Source organism: Saccopteryx leptura, chromosome 5 (genome assembly GCF_036850995.1).
Source record: "Saccopteryx leptura isolate mSacLep1 chromosome 5, mSacLep1_pri_phased_curated, whole genome shotgun sequence".
Classification (NCBI taxonomy): Eukaryota; Metazoa; Chordata; class Mammalia; order Chiroptera; family Emballonuridae; genus Saccopteryx; species Saccopteryx leptura.
This window is the reverse complement of record NC_089507.1, coordinates 9,592,726-9,614,415: the sequence shown is the minus strand read 5'-3', so window position 1 is coordinate 9,614,415 and position 21,690 is coordinate 9,592,726. Positions and strand designations below refer to the sequence as shown.

Below are 21,690 nucleotides of genomic sequence, written 5' to 3'. Positions count from 1 at the left end.
CTCTATGTAAACACACACACGACACAATTTCAGGAATATTTTTTATAGTAGGTAGTTACTCATTTATCCAAAATGTTTTTTGTTTTATTTTTTGTTAGGGCTAGGGTTGAAGTTGATATTAGGGTCAGATTAAGAGTAGGTTGAAGGTTGAGTTTAGGTATAGTGTTAGGCTTTAGTGTTAGAGTTGAATTTGGGATTAGGTTTATGGTTAGGGTTAAGTTGAATTTTTCTGAGTAAATGTTTACCTATATAATAGTGAACTTTCAATTGTTTTTTGTTTTTGTTCTTTTTTGTAATTTTCCAAAGTGAAAAGTGGGGAAGCAGACAGACAGACTCCTCCCGCATGCACCCGACTAGAATCCAGCCGGTATGCCCACTGGAGGGCGATGCTCTGCCCATCTGGGGCGTTGTTCTGTTGTAACCAGAGCTACTCCAGTGCCTGAGGCAGAGGCCATGGACATCCTCAGAGCCTGGGTCAACTTTTGCTCCAATAGAGCCTTGACTTCAGGAAGGGAAGAAAGAGACAGAGAGGAAGGAGAGGGGGAGGGGTGGAGAAGCAGATGGGCGCTTCTCCTGTGTGCCCTGGCCGGGAATCGAACCCGGGACTTCCACATGCCAGGCTGATGCTCTACCACTGAGCCAACCGGCCAGGGCTGCTTTCATTTGTTGTTGAATGAAGAACATATTCTGACTGGGGCTGGGTTGCTAAGTGTATAGAGAGCCTCAGCCTCGTGCGCCGAGGCCCCGGGTTCCATCCCTGGTCAGGGTGTACATGTGAGATGTGACCAGTGAGTGCTCAACTAAGTGGAACAAGGACTTGATGCTTCTCTCTCTCTCTTCCTTCTCCTCTCTGTCTCTCCCTTCCCCTCCCTCTCTTTCTCTCAGATCAGTGGAAACTTTTTTTTTTTTTTCCTGAAGCTGGAAACGGGGAGAGACAGTCAGACAGACTTCCGCATGCGCCCGACCGGGATCCACCCGCACGCCCACCAGGAGCGATGCTCTGCCCCTCCGGGGGGTCGCTCTGTCATGACCAGAGCCACTCTAGCGCCTGGGGCAGAGGCCAAGGAGCCATCCCCAGCGCCCAGGCCATTTTTGCTCCAATGGAGCCTCAGCTGCGGGAGGGGAAGAGAGAGACAGAGAGGAAGGAGAGGGGGAGGGGTGGAGAAGCAGAAGGGCGCTTCTCCTGTGTGCCCTGGCCGGGAATCGAACCCGGGACTTCTGCACGCCAGGCCGACGCTCTACCACTGAGCCAACCGGCCAGGGCCAAAACTTTTTTTTTAAAAAGAATTTATCCTGTATTGGATTTCTATTTTTAAATTGGGCTTTTATTTGCATTACATATAATTACCGTATGTGTTATAAATTATAGTTCACCGTGAATTGATTGAATTATTAACATTATGTTTAAACACCAAAATATATAAACGATAAAGCCACAAAGTCAGAAATAAATTTGGTTTTCCTATACATATAAAATTAATGCTATAGTTTGTTTTTATTCTAGAGAACTCAGACCCATACTGCGTATATTTTAGTTAAGAAAACTCTTTTAAAAACATAGATTCTGTGAATCTAGACCCTCCTGTTATATTCATTAAAGGTATTCCCCCCCGCCAAGTAAAACTCATTAACTCAAAAAATTTAAATATCAATATAATCATACCAAAGTTGATCAATTATTTGAGGCTAAGTGACGAATTTGGGGCTAAGTGACATTTAAAGATAATTTATTTCACATAATATATTGAATTTACCATATATGAGTTATAACTAGGTCTTAAGAAAAGTAGTATTTGAGATTGTTTTGTTTAATTTAAATTCAAACTAGAAGTTTAAACTAACTCCTTTGCCTTGAATTTTTAAATTGACAATAGCTCTTCTGACGTCTGCCGTTTAAATCCCCTGTGCGTTTGCAAGTCTCTTCTGCATCATGAGTTGAATAGTAGCTGTGGACTATTTACGAGTAATGACAGTTATCCCAGATGAGAACAAAAACTGGGGTAGACACAGTTCAGTTTTCTGTGTGGTGATTACATGGAAAAGAGAAGGAAGTATCCTGCTCACAAAAATAGGGGGTATTTCAAAATGCATGCGAAGCAATGAAATACCCCCTGATTTTCGTGAGCAGTGTATGTATGTCCGCAGCATGAGAAGGTTAGAGAGGATGGACGTACACAGCACGAGGACGCAGGAACCTAGCCCCTGGCCTGCAGCGGGCTCAGCGGAGCTCAGATCCTGTTGATAATCTTCACATACGATGTCTTTCACATTCAGAAGCCCCGGACATGGCCGTCCACTTGCCTTGCCTCAGGCTCCGTTCTATCTTGTGTCTCTGTAGGAAGTGTTAACAAATTCAAGATGAGGTTGGTTTCTAAATTAGTCTCGGGTACTCTAATTTTTCATCCACCCTTTTTATTAAAAAAAGTTTTTTAAAATTTTATTTTTCCAGTTGGGGAAGGCATCGGTGTTGAGAAAGACCCCCTAGTACACGCGGAACCTATGAGCTCACGTTCTCTCTCGGAGCTTGTCCGAGGGCCGCTGTGCGCGTTAGAATTCCACAGGTGTCGACGTGTGTTTACGTAGCTCTGTCTGACCGTCAGTGGGAATGGAATTCCCACCTCTCACTGTAGACTGTTTAAGCAGATGTGTCTTACTCCGGAAAAGAGCCAAGTTTCCTCTTCTTTCTCTCCTTCACACTTGTCATCACTGCATTTTTCAGAATTACAAAAAAAAAAAGGTTATAACCAACAAAAAAGAACAACCACGCCTTTATTTCTCCAGTAGATTCCTAGGTTTCTGAGTAGAGTATGTCAGCATTTGCCAATCAACGTGCTGAAAATCGAATCTCGGTCATTTTCAAGAAGATGGCTGTTTTTCAAAGTTCATTTTTCATCAAGATTGTCAGTTCCTGGCTTGGAGGCCACAAGAAAAGAAATTGCATTAGCATGCCTGAAAATCACAAGACTTTTATTAAGATGGATGAAAAGGCTAGTTTTAAAATTTTTTTTTAAATGAAAATTTTTCTTTAAAACATAAGAAATCGGTTACAGACTGGAAGTATATACTTATTCGGCTTGCATTGTAGGAATATGGTAAAAAATTGCTACAAATTTTAAAGGTTTAGCCTTATTCTTTAAAAGCTTTAAGTATTTACTTCTAAGTGTATATGTGAGGAAATTGGTCTCCCCATAATAAAATACAGAAGATGTAATGCTAATATACCTTGAAAATTAAAATTCCTGGTGCCTGCTAAAAATTTCAAGAGATTTTGTTGTACTGCATAAAAAAGTACATAGGCCTGACCTGGTGGTGGCGCAGTGGATAGAGCGTCCGACTGGGATGCAGAGGACCTAGGTTCGAGACCCCGAGGTCGCCAGCTTGAGCATGGGCTCATCTGGTTTGAGCAAAGCTCAGCAGCTTGGACCCAAGGTTGCTGGCTTGAGCAAGGGGTTACTCAGTCTGCTGAAGGCCCCTGGTCAAGGCACATATGAGAAAGTAATCTATGAACAACTAAGGTGTTGCAACGCGCAATGAAAACCTAATGATTAATGCTTCTCATCTCTCTCCATTCCTGTCTGTCTGTCCCTATCTATCCCTCTCTCTGACTCTCTCTCTGTCTCTGTAAAAAAAGTACATAGCTTTTGTGTTTAAATAGAAGTTTCAAATTAGAGATTGCAAATGGGGACCAGTTGGTTTTCTTGGTACTTAAAAGGTTTTTTTTCTTTGATTAATTGCTAGTATTTAAAAATGAGAGATTTTACATAAGAATGCAGATGTTCAGGTTTGGTGAAGATTTGCCAATGCTGGTCTGCTATCTTGGGAGCAGGCCCTCGAACTGCAGAGAGCTACCCACCCCCACTGTTGACCTCCAGCTCCCATAGGTCGATGCCATGCTCTTTGACCTTCATGCTTCCTGCCAGCCCATGTAGACATTTGAATTTTCCATGCTTAATTTAAACATAAAATTTAAAATGTGGTATGGGTCTGAAAATCAGCTTTGACAGCTGCTGAACTCTATTCCAGAATTCTGTTCTGTCCAGTTTTTAAATATGATCAATGTTTTTTGTTTTAATTGGATCCATAATTGATCAGCAGACATGTGGATCTTTTTTGATGTTTCCCTGAAATTGAGTGTCATATTGCAGTTCATGCTATTGATTGTGAGTAAAGGCATGTGTTCAGTAAGAAACGGACAGTTTCTGACTTAGACACTCCAAACATTTAGCTAATCTTCTAAACAGACCTAGTGAAGCAAAGCTCGGTCTTTAAAACCACCTTCCCTGAGCACCACCATGGTTAAGAGACCCCGTGGTATTCCAAATTGACGAGGAAGCAGTTTCCATCTTTGTAGAGAAACTAAACACAGGTAGAAATAAAGACAAAATGGAGTATGAAGTGAGAACTAGCCCATCAGAATCTAAGGAGTGCGTTCTGTGAGTTCAAGATGATGAGCTTCCATGCGGGTGGGAGGAGGGGCTGTCAGGGAAGGTCAAGAGCACTTGGACTAAGCTGTTGGTTTCCCAAGTTCACTTTGACTGCTCATATAACACAGTGGGTCTGGAACATGATGAATGACAAATAGTGGATATGCTGGGGGGAGACAGCAAGGGCCCCCACTATGAAACCTTGTCGTGGGCAGGTGTATTCAGGTGCTGATCTTGACTTGTCATGATAATTAAAGCTCCAAGTACATTGTTACGACTCACTTTTTTTCCTTCTGTACACATTGCTTCAAAGTCATTATTTTGGGTCATTTGGCTTTAGTTGGCATGAGTGCCTCACTAACTGTTATTGTTATGGTATAAAGTCTGCCTCATGAATACCAATGCAGACTTAAGACTGACAAAAATAGATTATAAAGTGGTCATTCCAAATGGCACAGTATATGTTTAATATTTATTTTTTAAAAGATTGTTATTAGCATGAATTCAAACTTAAAAAAGAAAATCTTAAGAAACTTGAGGACATCCAGGACCCTTCTGCTCTGTAGCTGGAGAAACACTTATCTAGTTGTCAATTGTGTGATACCAGCTGAAGCTCCCAGCAGGAGAGAGACTCTCTAAGCTCACATAGGGTATGTTCCGGGCAATCATGGCAAAACCTTGTGTTTATACTCTAGTTCACGTTCCACTAAAACTCATTAAATATAAGAAACACTCGTCAATATTGTGTGTTACAGACATCTTTGGATTGGTTTGGGAAGTCGAATGCTCCTATGTAGTATTGCTAATGAGAAATGTTTTAAGTGAGACCAGCAATGCACTAAGGCTCCTTGGAATGACTGATGACTATAAGTGGGGTGAATGATTATCTCCATTTATCCAAGTCTGGGAAGGTTCCTAGGAACACTGGACTTTTGTTGCAAAAATGGACATGTGGCCACCCTACCTGTAAATGTATGAAGGCGTAAAACTGAAGACATTGCTTTTGGTTCAGAAGCAAGGTATAAATATTCAGCATCAGAATCCCCCCCTCATATTTGGCTATTATTTGCAAAAATTTGTTCTATGAGAACTTTGTTCTAATTCTGTTTTATTCATACCTTCTATTTCGAATGGTTGTAATTTTGTTAATGACTTTTGTAGGTATCAATAAAATAGTCTGTGGTTTGAGTTTATGTAATTCCTTACTGCCACCTAGTGGCTAAATCCAACAAAGCCTTGGTCGTTAGCATTTTTAAATGTAACATTTTGATGTTCTAAGGCAGTGGTTTTAAACCTTTTTCATCTCACGGGACACAAACTAATGAATAAAATTCTGCGGCACACCAAAAAATAGGTATACTTTTGATTCAGTCACACTGGGTGGCTATTGTTGCATTGAGTGTTGTCATTTTTTTATTTGACTAAGGAAGAGAGTCAGGTATTGCATGTTTTAAAAATCCTTGAGGCACACCAGTTGACAATTGCTCTTGTAAGGCTTTGACATAAAAACAAACCGATTGGTCAAGTAAATCAGGAGATTGTTAGTAACTCGTCAACATTGAAAGCCCTCAAAATGATTAAATGTAGACATTTTTTGGCTTGAAAAAATTTTTTTTTTAAATTTCCATGTAGAACTCCTTGTAGTGTATTTGAAAGTCTTTATTAAAGTATTTTTTCCATGATGAAAAGTGTCCTCGTCATAAATAGATATTCACGAGTGTCTATGAAGTGATTACACCAATTAATCATTATCTGCCCCTCCCCAAATCTAACCACTGACTTTTGGCAGCCTTGTTTTGCACGATTTTGTGCAGATGGATGGTATGGCCTGTACATCATTGTTTGCAGGTTTTCATACAGGATTTTAATGGTAAAGTGACTCATGTTTCTTTTCAACCTGGACGATACGGAAACCAACAAAGGCAGGTAGAGAAACCACAACTTAGGAAGCCCAGTCCAGTCTTCGCATTTTGGTAGTTTTCTTAATAGCCTCCTTTGGGGGTGCAGAGGTGTGTGTGGGGGGGGAGCGTGTTGTGTGTACTGCCCGGGAGGGTGTGTACCTGAGCAGGAGTGCCTTGTAACCTTTGTCAACTACTCTCTCCTTCGCAGCGTATCTAGAACATTGCTCCATCGATAAGATTCGGTATTTAACAGAACAGTGTATCTAACGCGGCTGTGTGTCTTCTCTGCGCAGATGGGGCCCTGTTCTGCGCCCACACGCGGGTGGAGGGGTGGCTTATGGGATCTTGGTCCATACGCTGTAGCAGTGGAGGGGGCCGGGTGGGGAGCAAGGCCCTGCCCTCCTCCGGGGGCTCTGTCCAGAAGCCCCGCTTCTTCCGGTGGGCAGACCCGCCCACACCCGGCCGGTCCCCCGCGGCCACATGGTAACCGCTCCGCTTCCTCTGTGCAGTGTGGGCATCATCTACGGGTTCGTGGCGAACCACTACGTCAGGATCCAGCTGGAAAAGACCCGGAAGCTGGCAGACAGCAATTTCAAAGACCTGAGGACGCTCCTGAACAAAACCCCATCGGTAAAAACTCCAGTCTGTGTATCCCGCGATGCTTTGCGCTTGGGACTCTTGGGGTTCTTGTCTGTATTTGGACCTTCTAGAAGCCCAGTGAATCAGTGTGGACAGGTGTTACCTTTTAATTTTGTAGATAAAGAAATAAAGGCCCAGCAAGTGATTTCTAAAAGAGGACAAAAGCATGATTTCAAAACTGGTGCTATTTTATTTTATTAAGGTATAATGTAATATTATAGTATATATTATCTATAAAAGCATTTAACCTTTTTTAAGCGTCTCATGACATCTTTAAAAAAGAAAGATACCGCCTGACCAGGTGGTGGCGCAGTGGACAGAGCATCGGACTGGGATGCAGAGGACCCAGGTTCGAGACCCTGAGGTTGCCAGCTTGAGCGCGGGCTCATCTGGTATGAGCAAAGCTCAGCAGCTTAGACCCAAGGTCACTGGCTTGAGCAAGGGCTTACTCGGTCTGCTGTAGCTCCATGGTCAAGGCACATATGAGAAAGCAATCAATGAGCAACTAAGGTATCACAACAAAAAACTGATGATTGATGCTTCTCATCTCTCTCTGTTCCTGTCTGTCTGTCCCTATCTATCCCTCTCTCTGACTCTCTGTCTCTGTTAAAAAAAAAAAAAAAGAAAGATACTTTTGGATGCCATTATTATTTATTTACTTATTTTGCAATATTGTTAACTCTTCATTGTTTGCACGCAGTTCCCTTTGTAATGAAACCCTTCTACTTCATAAGCATCCGTTTGCTAACATCTCCATCGATTGGGGAGTGGACGGACATACACATTGTCTCAGGGCCGGGAACATGGTGGTCTGAAGGCACCTTTTTTCTGTGTTGATGTCTTGCTTCTTCAGAACGTTGTTTCTGTCTGAGCAGAAAGCAGCCCCAGCGTTTGTGCTGAACTCTTGGGGACCGGCCTGTGGAGAAGAATGTCTCCCTATTGGATCTAGTAACAGGAGCCCGTCAGAATCCATGGGTCTCCGCACACAGGACAGGATGTGCTCTTCCCAGCTCATGACAGTCTAAAAGATACTAACATTAACAATATTGGATTAATTTTTAAAAAATGTGGTTGGAGGCTCTGGCTGGGTCGCTCAGTTGGTTAGACTGTTGTCCCGATCACCAAGGTTGCGAGTTTGATCCCTGGTCGGGACACACACAGGAAGGAACCACTCAGTGCACAACTAAGTGGGACAACAGTCCGATGTTCCTCTTTTTCTCTTTCTCAAATCAGTAAATAAATAACAATTTTTTTTACATGTGGTTGGAACGAAAACAACGAAGAATGCAGGGATTCTTTTTAACATTAAGATTAGAGAAGCTAATTTTGTCCATTGTTTTACAGCAACACAGAAGCGAAGTGTTTCATTTTCCCAGTCTGTGAATAAAACGTTATAATACAGTATTTTACTGGCCACGCTAAAGCAGGGGTCCCCAAACTACAGCCCGCGGGCCACATGCAGCCCCCTGAGGCCATTTATCCGGCCCCCGCCGCACTTCCGGAAGGCGTACCTCTTTCATTGGTGGTCAGTGAGAGATGCAAAGCATGGCATCGCTCACATATAGTACTACTTCCAGTGACGTGGGATGCATGCCTCACGGCTCCGGAAGCACGTCACATCACTTGTTACATCTAGCAGTGACAAATATGGAACCGGACATTGACCATCTCATTAGCCAAAAGCAGGCCCGTAGTTCCCATTGAAATACCGGTCAGTTTATTGATTTAAATTTACTTGTTTTTTACTTTAAATATTGTATTTGTTACTGTTTTGTTTTTTTACTTTAAAATAAGATATGTGCAGTGTGCATAGGGATTTGTTCATAGTTTTTTTATAGTCTGGCCCTCCAATGGTCTGAGGGACAGTGAACTGGCCCCCCTGTGTAAAACGTTTGGGGACCCCTGCACTAAAGACTCTAAAATGAAACCTTTTCCCTAAAATGTTGGCAAAATTAAATCCATAGCCATCATGGCTGGGGAACTTTGGGATCACTTTTCGTAAAATTGGAAGGATAATAAATTGTTATGACTTTTTTTTTGGTGGGGGGACTTACCTACTCTAAAATATATGAAGAGCTTTTAAGAAATCTATAAAAAAAAAATAAGGCAGAGAATGTTAATTGTCATTTTACAAAGGAAAAATAACTGGCCCCCAACATAATAAGACATTTATCCTTACTCCAGTCATTAGAGACATGAAAATTTAAATAATAATGCACATTTTCACTGAGAAGATTGGCAACAGTTATTTCACTGAGACAGGAGGACTGAAGAGAACACAGCTCCTGCAGACACCAGTCCAGGGACAGCCACTACACTGAAGGGTCCCACAGGCACGGGTGACAGCCGGCCTCAACTTCTTTCTAGCTCCTCCCTTCCAGAGATGGGCCTGCCTACAACCCCTCGAGTCCGGGCTGTCTCTGTGACTTGCTTTGGCCATAAGACCTCAGCAGACATGACCTTGAGCTGGTGTTGAGCTTAAGCTTTCCGAGGCCCTGTGGCCTCCAGTCCTGCCTCCTCTGGCCAGGACCTCAGTGTGAGTGCACCCGGGCTGGGCGCTTGGAAGAGGAGAGGCCAGGTAGAGAGGGGGCTCCATGTGTCTCCGCCCACCCGCCCGACCAGACCACCCACAGAGCCAATGCGCTGAGTCCTGAGAAATAACAGATCACGTTTCTTAAAGTCAGGACACCTTGGAGCATTGTTAGGAAGTCTGGGTGTCCGAGAAAGCAAACACCTCTAAGAACCTGCTTTCTTGTTCTGGTTCGGGATAATTTTTGTGTGGTAGATCTCTTTTTAGTGTGGCTTTGGACCTCAGAAGAAAAGGTTTTAAGTGATTTTCTTTCGTTTTAGCAAATTGAGTACATCCTGGGCCAGTACAACACCACGAAGGAAAGGGCCTTCTTGGATCTGGACGGTGAGTAAGACTTCAGGTTGCCTCGAATTTCTTTTCTTTCTTTTTTTTTTTTTTTTGTCTGTTTGTTTTGGCTGGAAGACGTGATGGCCACCTACCATAAAACGTGGAGTGACAGGTGAATCATGCCGTATCTACAGTGTCTGGGTGACAGGCGGGACAAAACAGAAATGTGCTTCCCCAGAGTAACTGCGTTACCCCAGGACGGGGACGTGGCATTTACTAGAAGAATGCTTTTGCTGTCTTGTTGTCACAGCACTTGTTCTGCACATCCCATGGGAGGGAGCAGAGGGCTCTCTGTGAGGTTCATTGTCAAGGATGGACATAGGCCCTGGAGGAGCCAGTGGGCTTCAGAAGTCAAGGGCAGGCTGTGCTTGTCCCTGCGTGCCTGCAGGTCGCTCACGCAGTCTAGCTCCAGGTTCTCAACCAGGGGCTGTTCTGCCCTCTGGGTGCCATTTGGCAAGATCCAGGGACATTATTGGTTGTCCCAGCTAGGTGAGGGCAGGACTCCCGGCACCAAAATTTCCACACTGCACAGAACAGCCTGTACAGCAGATCATTATCCAGCCCCTAATGTGGACAGTGCCACAGCTGAGAGACCCTGGTCTAGCTGGGGCGGTCAGAGCCAGAAACTGTCATGGCTCGAGGTCATGAGCACCGTGCCCCCGGTACAATCAAACACTGCATCTCTGATGGCTGGTTTCTCACTGGGCACAGCTGCTATGGGGACTTTGAAGAGTATAAAGACGCCTCCACACAAGAGTCAATACCCAAACAGGGTCGAAGACAAGAGCAGGGTTTCACAGCGGGAGAGACTAAAGGTGATCTTCCCGCAGACATTCTACATTGCAGAGTGCGTGCGTGGGGTGGAGGGAAGGAACTACATGCCACCACCCTCACACTCCCTGTGCCTCTTTGAATCTAGACATTAAGTCATTGCTAGGAGACGGAATTCACGAGCAGCTGAGACCTAAAGTGATCCCCGTTCTTGATGAGATCAAGGCCATGGCAGAAGGTAAGTGCTGTGACAGACAGAAACGGCCGAGAGAATGTTCTATCTGGAAGTCTCAGGCTTCCCAGGTTCGGTTCCCCTTTCCGGATTCCCCTTAGCGTTGGCCGGGGCGACAGCCACAGTCTGCACCCTGGCGAACAGGCTGAGCAAAGGCACATTGTGTCGCAATAGTATTTTTTTTTAAGCTTGTGTCAAAGTTCTCATACTGACGGTCTACAAGTCATTTGGAATAATAGTGGCGGAATTGGATAGGGGTCCGGCCCCCCATTTTGATTGATAAAAGTTATGGGGACATAGGCGTGCCCATCTGTGTAGGCATCAGCTACGGCTGATCTCAAACCACGATGGCGGAATTGGTTGCTGCAGGGACCCTGTGGCCTGTAAAGGGAAGTATTTGCTGCCTGGCCCTTCACAGAGAAGGCTTGTTGACTTCTGCCCTAGAAGATGAGTAGCCTACAGAATTTTAGGCTTTGGAGTCTATTAATTACTCTTTCCTTTTTCTCCAAAAGGACAAGTTCTGTAAAATAAAAGTACATATAATTTATTCAAAGTCATCACACTTGATGGTACAAGTTAGCAGATATACTGATCTTAATAAACTGCATATTCAATTGCAATTGAAAAATAAAATACACCTCCCAGGCCTTTTCGGATGTTGAGAAAATGTCTGTGCTATGTACCAGGTGCTTCCCTGGCGTTATATTAGTCAGTGCTCATGACTATGTGGGGCGTGGTGGTCACCTGTATTTTATCCACTCAAGACAGTAAGGCCCAGAGACACTGTCGTTGGATCCACCATCACTGCAGAGAGCGGGAGTGGGAAGAGGGGAGGAACTACATAGGACTCAGACCCCGGTCTGACTCTAAAGCCCGTGCTGCCTGGACCATCCTAGACGGCATCTGGGTTCATTCAGGAAGGTGAGCGTGAGGATGCAGGTACTTCTGTGCATCCACAGCGAGATAGCCCAGTGTGTTCTGGAGGGAGAGTTAGGAGTGTGGAGTCAGGACTGGTGTGGCCACGGGAGGCTGCTGGCATTCCTGTGCCCCGCGTCCTTCGTGAGTCACTGTGTTTGGAGTATCGGTCTGTCAGGGTCTCTTCCAGCTCCAAAACTATGGGAAGGTCAAGGCTGGGCAATAGTAGCTGAATGATGCCATGTGGCTGGCACCACGGTTTGCCCAAGTTTTAACGTTTGAATTATAATTCTCTTTGGATGAAAGGCAATTAAAACACATTAATTTGTCTCTTCAGTGCCTCATGTATCAGTATTAAAGTTATACTTTTTTAAAAAATTAGGCTAAATAAGTAAAAGTTTAGCCTCGAGTGGTAGCTCAGTTGGTCAGGTGGAGGGTTTGATCCCAGTCAGGGCACATACAGGAATCAACCAATAAATGCATAGCTAAGTGGAACCACAAATCGATCTCTCTCTCAAATCAAGAAATAAGTTTAAAAAATTTTAAATGTGCTTAATAAAATACTTTGGCAATGTTTTTGCTAAAAATTTTTTGCAGGCATAAGTGTTTAATAGGCTTTGGAAAGAGCAGAAACATGCAAATTTATTTGTGCAAATCCTATTTGAACTGCACGTCAGGATCTGTAAAGGAAATGTCATACGAACTGGTAAAATGTTAACTAGCTGAAATGGAGACTATGAAGTCTCTCTTCACTGACGTCAGATCCAGGCTGCGTGTGCTCTTGGCAGGTCTGGAATGACTCCCAGAGCTATAACCCACTGGGTATTTTATAGACATAAAAGGCTTTGAAGCCCTTGGGAAATACATGTATATTCATACTCTCAGTCCTTGGGACCTGACAGAATAGTACCCATAACCCAGAATGTCTGTAGACAGTGCCCAACTGGACACCATGTTCTCTGGGCCACCGACTTAGGTTATCATCCACCATTTGTTGTTGCTGTTGTTTGTTTCTTGCCTTAAAATAACTTCTCTTGAAGTCAAAGTGGAAAAGTGAACACGTGAGGTCAACCAGACAACATGAAAACCTGTGGCGCGTGGTGTGTGCTGGGACACGTGTGTTGCTGTGCTCTCTTGCTCTCTGTTGTGTGTGTCTGGTTGCAACTGTGTTCTTTGTTTCTTGTTTTGCTATGGCAGATATTTATGTGCTGAGCCTCTAATAAGAACAGGCACCAGCTCCATCCTTTGCTGATCATTCTGGGAGGTTAACTGGCAGAGACGGGAAAAGGAGGCCCAGAGTGACCCTTCTAGTCTCAAGTATTGTTACCAGGCAACTGGAGTAAGACCCAAGAGAGAAGATTGTTTGAAGCAGACTCTTAAGATTTTCTGTTCAGACGAGGCAATAGAGTCTGGGACCGGTGGTCGTATAGCCCAGCCCTGAAAGCCTCCCCAGGTCTCGTCACAGCTAGGTGCTGTGGTACCACCCAGATTGAATGGGCAGCGCCATCTCCTGAGAGCAAACCCGCTAGGACACAGTCTAGAACCACAGGCTCTCTAGAATTCAGTGAAGAGAGACTTCAGATTCTCCATTTCACTTAATGTTTTACCAGCTCATAGGACATTTCCTTTACAGATCCTGATGTGCAGCTCAAACAGGATTTGCACAAATAAGTTTGCATGTTTCTGCTCTTTCCAACCGGGAGATGACCCAACCAGCTTTCTAACGTACAGATGAGAAAACCGAGGTCCCGAGTGGTGAAGGAGTTTGCTGGGGTGGTGTCACACGGTCGTAGCAGAACCGGGAGATGAGACCTCACACTACGTTTGATGTTACAGCATTAAAGTGTGTGTGTGTGTGTGTGTGTGTGTGTTGTTGTTGTTGTTGCACCCAGGTTTATGTAGCTGCCCAGGAAAGTGGGGGAAATGAGTTTTTAAGGGCTTTCACGCTTTTCCTAGCAACACCCAAACTGGCTCTGCCATTCATTTTGTAAGCCTGTTGGACTCCCCGGCTCAGGAGAAAGCAATGCCCTGGGACTTAAATCCCCGTCATTTCCTGCTGTGGCCGGAAGTCGCCGTAGGGAAGAGCTGTAACTTGCTGCCTACCTGGTCACGATCGTGGAGCTCCGTGCCCTGGAGACATCGGGGCAGCACACGGCTGTTAGGGATTTCCCCGTATAAGAATGTGTTTCAGGCTGCGGGGCTCCCGGGATGAAGGGGATGGGCTCACTGCCATCGGGAGGTCCCGTCCAATTGTTCCAGTCCCTCCGTTTCACAGCGAGCATGGTGGCGGGGTCACCGCTTGCAGATGTGGCAATGGCCCAAGAACATTCAGGAATCGGCTTTCGGTCACACAGGAGGCAGGGCAGCTCAGATCCGCGCCTAGACCCTCCTGAATCCAAAACCGTGCTCCCTTTGCATGTCCATAGCTAAACTAGGTCCGGTGTGGTCAGTTTTTAGTGGGATTCACACTGCCCGGTAGTGGAGATGCTCGCTTGTCTGGGCTGGCGATGCTTGCGGGGCGGGGGGCGCTATGGCCGTGACACCTCTCCCTGGGGCTGTGCGTCAGAGTGGCCCAGGGAACCCACACCCCGTCATCCCCGTCCCGTTCCCCGAGTGGGAAAGCTGAGCGACAGCGGCCGGCGCAGGAGGCCAGCAGCGTCCCCGTGTTCCCGCTCACACTGCCCCGCGCAGCAGGCTCTGCTGGTGGCCTTCCCGTGGCGTGTACAGGTTCATGTCAAGTTCCTTTAGGGGACTTCTGGAGACGAGAAGGGATTTGGCCAGTGCCAGCCTGGTGGGTGCCCCTGTGCTGAGGCGGACTGTGTTCCCCCCAGTAATCAAAGAGACCAGAGAAGCCCTGGTGAACGTGAACACAGACCTGCAGAAGCTGAAAGCATGGAGCGCGCAGCTCAGCACCGGCCTGCAGGACGTTCAAGAGAGCCTGGAGCAGTCGCTCAGTGACCCCACGTGCTCTGCGCCACCAGGGCACCCCACCTGCAACAGCATCAGAAACAATCTGAACCAGCTGGATGACAACACCAACCTGAGTCAGGTGAGGAGGGCGGCCTTGCGAGCAGGCGGTGTCTTTGGGCAGCTGGGCGGGGCTGAGCGTGGGCGCCCCTCTCAGGTGCATGTTGGTCCGGGTTCTCTGTCAGCCTTCCCGGTCAGCTGGTCGCCACGTTTGAATGGCCGCAGCAGGGGGAGGAATAATAGGAAGACCCCCCCTTGAGAGCCATCTGTGATTGATTTGGTGAAACATCACAATAAATTCAACTTTATAATAAAAAGGAAGCAGAATGCATTTGTGTAGACCTTTCAAAGTTAAAATATATTTTGAAATGATGCACCGGGGCTATTGTCCACATATGCCTAAATATAAAGTGATGTCTTATGTTCTCAAAGGGTAGATTAGAAAAAAAAAAAAAGAAGCAGCATTTGGAGCAACTGAAATATATAAAGTTCTGAGATACAGATAAAATAATCATGTCTACTTAAGTTTTTTACTTATCGAAATAGTGACATATATACGCACTGCATTTATATAAAACAGTATTCTACCTTAGCTATATTTTTCTTGCTTTCACATTTCACCATTAGTTTTACGCAAACACCTCACATCTGACACCTGTGTCTGCCTGTCTGCCTACAATCACTTTGTCATCAACAAACAGTCTTTTAGAGTCCAGGATGTACACTTACATTTAAATTGAGGTCGAATCTTCCTGGGGTAACATTTTATTCTAGTGTGCTTTTAAAACATGCAGGAAATCTGCGAGAATGGTCCAAGGAACCCCTGTCTACACCGTTTACCCAGACCCACCAATTGTCAACATTTTCTCCATTTCCTCGGTCACCTCATTGTATCTGTTCCTCCATCTCTGTATCTCCCATCTATTCGCAGTGTCATAGACATGCATAGAATAATATGCAGTTTGTTCTTTTCTCGGTTGTTTGGAGATAATGTGGCAGACAACATTCCCTGTTACCCCTAAAATTTCCCCACTTTACATAGCCATTATACCAATGATCAAAGTTAGGACATATAATGTTGACCCAGTACTACCATCCAAACCACAATTTATATTCAGTTGTTGCCATTTTTTCCAAAAATGCCCTTTCCACTTTTTTTCTCTCGTCCCAGTCTGAGGTCCCGTCCAGGACCGCACCCGGGCTTTGCTTCCATGTCTCCTTCGTGTCTTCGATCCGGAACGGTTCCTAAGTCTGTCTCTTTCTTCCCACATTGCATTTATTTTGAAGACTGCAGGCCACTCATTATGTAGAATGACCTTTGATGTGTGTTTGCCTGATGTTCCCTTGTGATTAGATTTAAAGTGTGCACAGAGGTGATGTTGGGCCCTCCTCGGTCCCTCCTGTCAGGAGGCCAGTGATAATTGTTCCCAGTATCAGTAAGAGACAGAACAGTTTAAGTCCACGTGTAATATAAAATGGAAAATTTATTCCAGTCCATGTACCAATATAATCATGGACTGTATAACTTTTAAATGTATTTATAAAATGGCTGTTTACAACTAGAGTCAATAATATTCAATACCTGAAACTGTGAGGGAGGTCTCACCTATTCGATGTGTTTAGTTTCCCTCATCTTTCCCTGACGGCGGCAGGAGACCTCCAAACCTCCAAAATCAGTGCTTAATACAGACCATTCTGAGCTAAATGTGTTTTCCCCAAACAATACTCGACTGTTCAAAAGAAATTTAGGCCATATCCTATAATATAGAGGTCTTGGGGGTTCGGATATAAGAAGACAGATGTTTTTGCGGATAACCACCTTGCCTTCTGTTTTGTTTCACACATTTCAGCTCCCTTCTTTGGATAAAGAAATTGAAAATGTTAATAATGTTCTTCAAGTAGATTTGTCCAGCCTGGTCCAAGAGGTATGTTTTTGGGAAATATAACGTAGTTTTTTTAAAGAGCAGACTAATACATAAGGAGATAGATAACAGCAAAGACAAAAACAAAAAACCGGTGGAATTCTGGAGTGGGGTTGCCAAGAAGGTGATCACTCTTCTAGGTAATTTTGTTCAAAGTGGTTTTTAATGAGCGTCTCTGATGGGCAAAGCACCGTGCTGGGACTACAGGGATAAACAGAAACACGTGATCTCGCCTTCCCGGGGCTCACAGTTAGGTGGGTGACCTGCTGGACCCCACGCAGACTCTGATACCAGCTCTCCCGTCCATCCACGGGTCAGCCACGTGGGTGCCGCGTCTCCCCGCGTCGCTTGCGCGGGTTGTCGCTCCGCCGCGCACCGGCTTCTCCTCCGCTCCTTGGCTAAGCCGGCCAGGCTGCCGAGCGCCAGCTGCTTTTAGTTTTATGTTTCGCTTCTGAAGGGGGCCTTTTTGGGCGTCTTGACCAAGTCGAAACCCTCTTGAATACACCCCTATCACATTGCAAGTTCTCTCCGTGAAGTCCCTCCCGACCGTGAGTGGTGCGTCAGTGTCTGGGTTGCCCCGCTGGGCTGGCGGCCCTAAAAAAGACAGGGGGCCCCCTGGCCCCGGTTCCCCTGGCAGCCTGCCAGCTGCTCTGTTTATTGGCCCAGCGCTGAGTGCGCAGCAGCGGTGGGACTCCAATACTTGAACCATCGGCTCTCTGCCTCAGTGACCATTGTCAGTATAAAAAACTAATATACTGGAAGGTAGTTTATTATTTCATGCATTTAATACTTAAATAAGAACAATAAAAGAGGTACACAAAACTAGAGTATGTTATAAGAAAGAGTTTTGAAATATTAATGAAAAACTATTAAATAATACCTGACAAAAACACAAATGTTTTTTATGTCCAGTGACAGCCTGTCACCCTCTGGTGGTTTGGCACTTTTTCTCTTTATGTTATATGTTTGTTTACTGAGGTAACAAACGTGAAGGAATTAAAATATAGTTCCTTTTCAAAGCTATAATGAGTTTTATGAAATGAATAAATAAACATTACAAGCATAGGCCCATCAAACTTTTTTCACCTGTGGACAGAATGAACATGACCACGGGCACTTGGAAAACGCTGTTGTGCAGATGAACGTTAAAAAAGAGTAAAAAGCCCTGGCCGGTTGGCTCAGTGGTAGAGCATCGGCCTAGCGTGCAGAAGTCCCGGGTTCAATTCCTGGCCAGGGCACACAGGAGAACGCCCATCTGCTTCTCCACCCCTCCCCCTCTCCTTCCTCTCTGTCTCTCTCTTCCCCTCCCGCAGCCGAGACTCCATTGGAGCAAAGATAGCCCGGGCGCTGGGGATGGCTCCTTGGCCTATGCCCCAGGCGCTAGAGTGGCTCTGGTCGCAACAGAGCGACGCCCCGGAGGGGCACAGCATCGCCCCCTGGTGGGCATAGCGTCGCCCTTGGTGGGCGTGCTGGGTGGATCCCGGTCGGGCGCATACAGGAGTCTGTCTGGCTGTCTCTCCCTGTTTCCAGCTTCAAAAAAAAAAAAAAAAAAAAAGAATAAGATGTACATTTGTGATTTCCACATTGGACGGCTGCCAAGCTGCCCACATTAGAGGGAACCCTAATTACAAGTGCTATTTTAACAAGTGGTTCACCGAACTCAACAAAAAATTATGTATCGGTTCTGCCGGACTGGTGCGAACCGGCTGAATCCCACCACTGGAACACAGGAAATGCTTGCGTGTGGGTTATGACCCAGCAGGAGTGCCCTGGCCTGTGGGAAAAGAGAGAGGACAGTTCCAATCTCGACTCTACATCTTTTAGCATGGGTACAAAAATACCATCAAATACCTATTAAACTCATCTACATGTAAACAAAGTACACATGCCCTTAAGCAAGTCATTACAACTCTTGGTCTTTTGACTCTGGTGTCACTTGGTTTGTTAAATAAAGGAATTGAATTACGAGATCTGTAAGGCTCCTTCCGGCCATAAAACCTCTTGTGACGGGGAACCTCCACCAGCCCAGACCCAGATAAATGTGGAGGGGCCAGGCGGACAGAGAACCAGCACGCACTCCGGTGGGCTGGGCAGCCCAGTCATCCGGGGAAACGGAAGTCAGGATGTTCTTTTCACGTCCTGGATGTTGCTAGGCTAACATGGCACCGGCTGGCACCTTAAGTCTTAGAGTTTGTGACTTGGATGGGACTGCTATAAAGGAATATCAAAGGATGGGTGGCTTATAAACAAAAGAAATTCATTTCTCAAAGTCCTGGGGCAAGAAGTCTGAGGTCAGGGCGCCCGCAGGCTCGGGCTCCAGGGGACCCTCCCAGGTTGCAGGCGGCGTTTCTTCATGGTGCCCTGTTCGCATGCTCTTCCTCAGATGGCTGGAGAGAGCCCTCTGGGGTCTCCTTTATAAGGGCACTAATCCCATTCATGAGCGCCCCACCCTTGTGACCTAATCACCTCAAAACGGCCCCACCTCCTATGGTAATCCCATTGCCTTGGGGGTTAGGGTTTCACATTTGCATTTCGGAGGGACACAGACATACAGACATTCAGGTCAGAACAGGTCACAGTCACCGCAGTGTTCCCAAGCCGATGGCTAAATGCAGCAGCTGGCATACAAAAGCATCAGTGAGACCCCTTCCAGAGGAAAGGTTGGATGTTTAGTGGAGTGACTTGAAAATAGTGGCGTTTTCCTGTCCTGGGTTTAGCCCCAAAGCGAGCTAGCTTGGCTTGGCCATCTCTGGGTTTGCTTTAGCCTCGCTGTGGTTTGTATTCTCCGTAAGTGGCATTTTAGGACATTACTGTTTTCTGTGAGACTGGATCTCCAGTTTTATTTTGTGATTGCTTAGGAAAAAGAAGATTGTGTTTTCAGAAAATCTTATATAGGAGTTCGGCCTGAATTTATAACTGCTCACGGTGCATTGCGTGGATCAGGGCTCCTTGGCCTCAGCGCTGCTGACAAGGTGGACGGGACCCCTCCTCACGGTGGCTGTCCTGCGCAATGCGGGCTCTTCAGTCACCTATGGACTCTGGCCCTGACCATGCTGGTGGCATCCCCACAGCTTTGATCACCAGACTATCTCTAGTCATTGCCAAAGGTCTCTTTAGGGGACAGAAGTGCTCCATTTGAGAAATCCTGGTATGAGCTAGGTGTACGTAAACTTTTCACAAGTATTCGAAGTTAAAAATTAAAAACTTCCAATATGATCTTCAATAGATACAATTTACAGGAAATCTCTTCTAAAGGGATATTTTTTAAAGACTTTTAATGACCATGTAATGATCATTTCTGCCTTAAGGTAAATGTTAAATTTTGCTTCTCTACCCTATACTAAATTAGGACTGGTTAACTGCTATTCTATCTAACATGCACATCAGTTTACTTTTCGCCGTTTTGTTTTTAGGGCTATAAAACCATCAATGATATTCCTGACAGGGTGCAAAACCAAACCATGGACCTTGTACCAGGTGAGAGTCACAGTTGGAAATGATTTTATATCTCTCCTTATTTTGGATGGTCAGTGCAAAGAAATGGATGAGGAATTTTATTCTTCTTCTATCCTCTTAAAAAACATTCTCACTAAAACATAGAAAACTGAACAAATATCAGAGCTTTTCAATGGTGCCATCTTCACAAGTGATGTAGATTTAAAAGATAATAATCCTCCTGCTGACCACGGATTGACGTCACCCAGCTGGCAGGAAGCTGCCTGGTTGAGGGCCACCCTGTGCGGACAAACCCTCACTGTGAGCTGTAATAGCTGACCACAGCCAAAGTTTGGAAGGTCGCGTTCTGACTGTTTTCACTGGGGAGAAACCTGTAGATTATAACATTTCCCAAAAGAACTGAAAATTGACTTTTTAAAAAATTTTTTTTGGAAATACTATGTGTAAGGATTGACTTTGTCTTTTAGGATGACGTTCTTTTGTCCTCCGATAATGACATAATGATATTGTAGGCTCTTAAGGTTGCTCACAACTTTGGAAAGACAGGCTGACGTTGAGCAAGTTCTCCCGGTCTTAAATGATTGACCCGTGTTGTGCTTAGGTTACAGTGTTTAGGATGAATGTGCAGAGAAAACAATGTGGTTTAGACAGTTCTGGGTGCAGAAATGGGGTTAAACCTGGGTTATTTGCTAAGAGAGCTCTGAGGCTGTGTAAGACTCTTCTCTTTTCTGAAAACTCATTTTCTAAGTGCTTCTTCTTAGCTATTGACTGAGTAGTTTGAAATACTGTGTTAAGGGGTACTTGATTATTTTTTTTCTTCAAAAGGTATTTTTTCAGACCATAAAGACTTTTAGTAAAAAAAGGGGGGCGGTTTCCACTACATAGTGCTTTGGATGTCCTGGGGGGTCCCTTTTGTTCCATTTAAGATTCCACTTCAGCACATTGAGATGGTGAAGACGAAGTTCACACTGTCCTATGCCAGTGTCTGAAAGCGAACCCCTGCTGTCCGTCCGTCCGTCAGCTACCTGCTTACTAACCTCTGTTTACTTTCTCTGTCTCCTCCCCTGGACCTCTTCTGCCAATCCACGCAGCCCTCCCCTGTAAATGTAGCAGAGCTAAGTGTGTGGAAGCACCAGTGAGACCCGGGGCACGCACCGTCCTGGCCCAAACACAAGCCAGAGTTTTCCCAGGTCTGGGCGATGGTCGCTCCAGCAGCCGGAATATATAGTTATTGCTTATTTTCATGTTCTCCCAGAACAAATAGAAACCCTTAGCGTCCATGGTTTTGATCACCTGGTTCTGTCTTGCATGCATTTTAAGCACCTCCTGTGTGCCCAGTTCTGCAGGGCTCTGGGATAGGAGATGAGTAAGACATGGTCCTGCTCCCCTTTGGCTGGTCATGTGTACAGGTGCCACTTATCACACTCCAGTAAGTGGCGAGGCACATGCAAAGGATCCAAGGTGGGGCAAGGGAGTTGGAAGGCTTCCTGGAGGAAGCAACTTCTGAGGCGTGAAGAAAGTTTTGCTAAGAGAGGGCACCAGCCGG

At 45.4% G+C, this 21,690-nt stretch overlaps 1 protein-coding gene across 1 annotated transcript in view; it reads left to right on the top strand.

Annotated features, from left to right (window-relative positions):
* The window catches only part of PROM1 (prominin 1), a 91,639-nt gene that overhangs the window by 44,219 nt on the left and 25,730 nt on the right, over positions 1 to 21,690 (top strand). The window contains exons 6-11 of the mRNA XM_066384994.1: positions 6,835 to 6,955; positions 9,815 to 9,878; positions 10,801 to 10,890; positions 14,631 to 14,848; positions 16,617 to 16,691; positions 20,102 to 20,165. Of these exons, the coding sequence (XP_066241091.1) occupies positions 6,835 to 6,955; positions 9,815 to 9,878; positions 10,801 to 10,890; positions 14,631 to 14,848; positions 16,617 to 16,691; positions 20,102 to 20,165 (632 nt within the window). The remainder of the gene's footprint in view (positions 1 to 6,834; positions 6,956 to 9,814; positions 9,879 to 10,800; positions 10,891 to 14,630; positions 14,849 to 16,616; positions 16,692 to 20,101; positions 20,166 to 21,690) is intronic.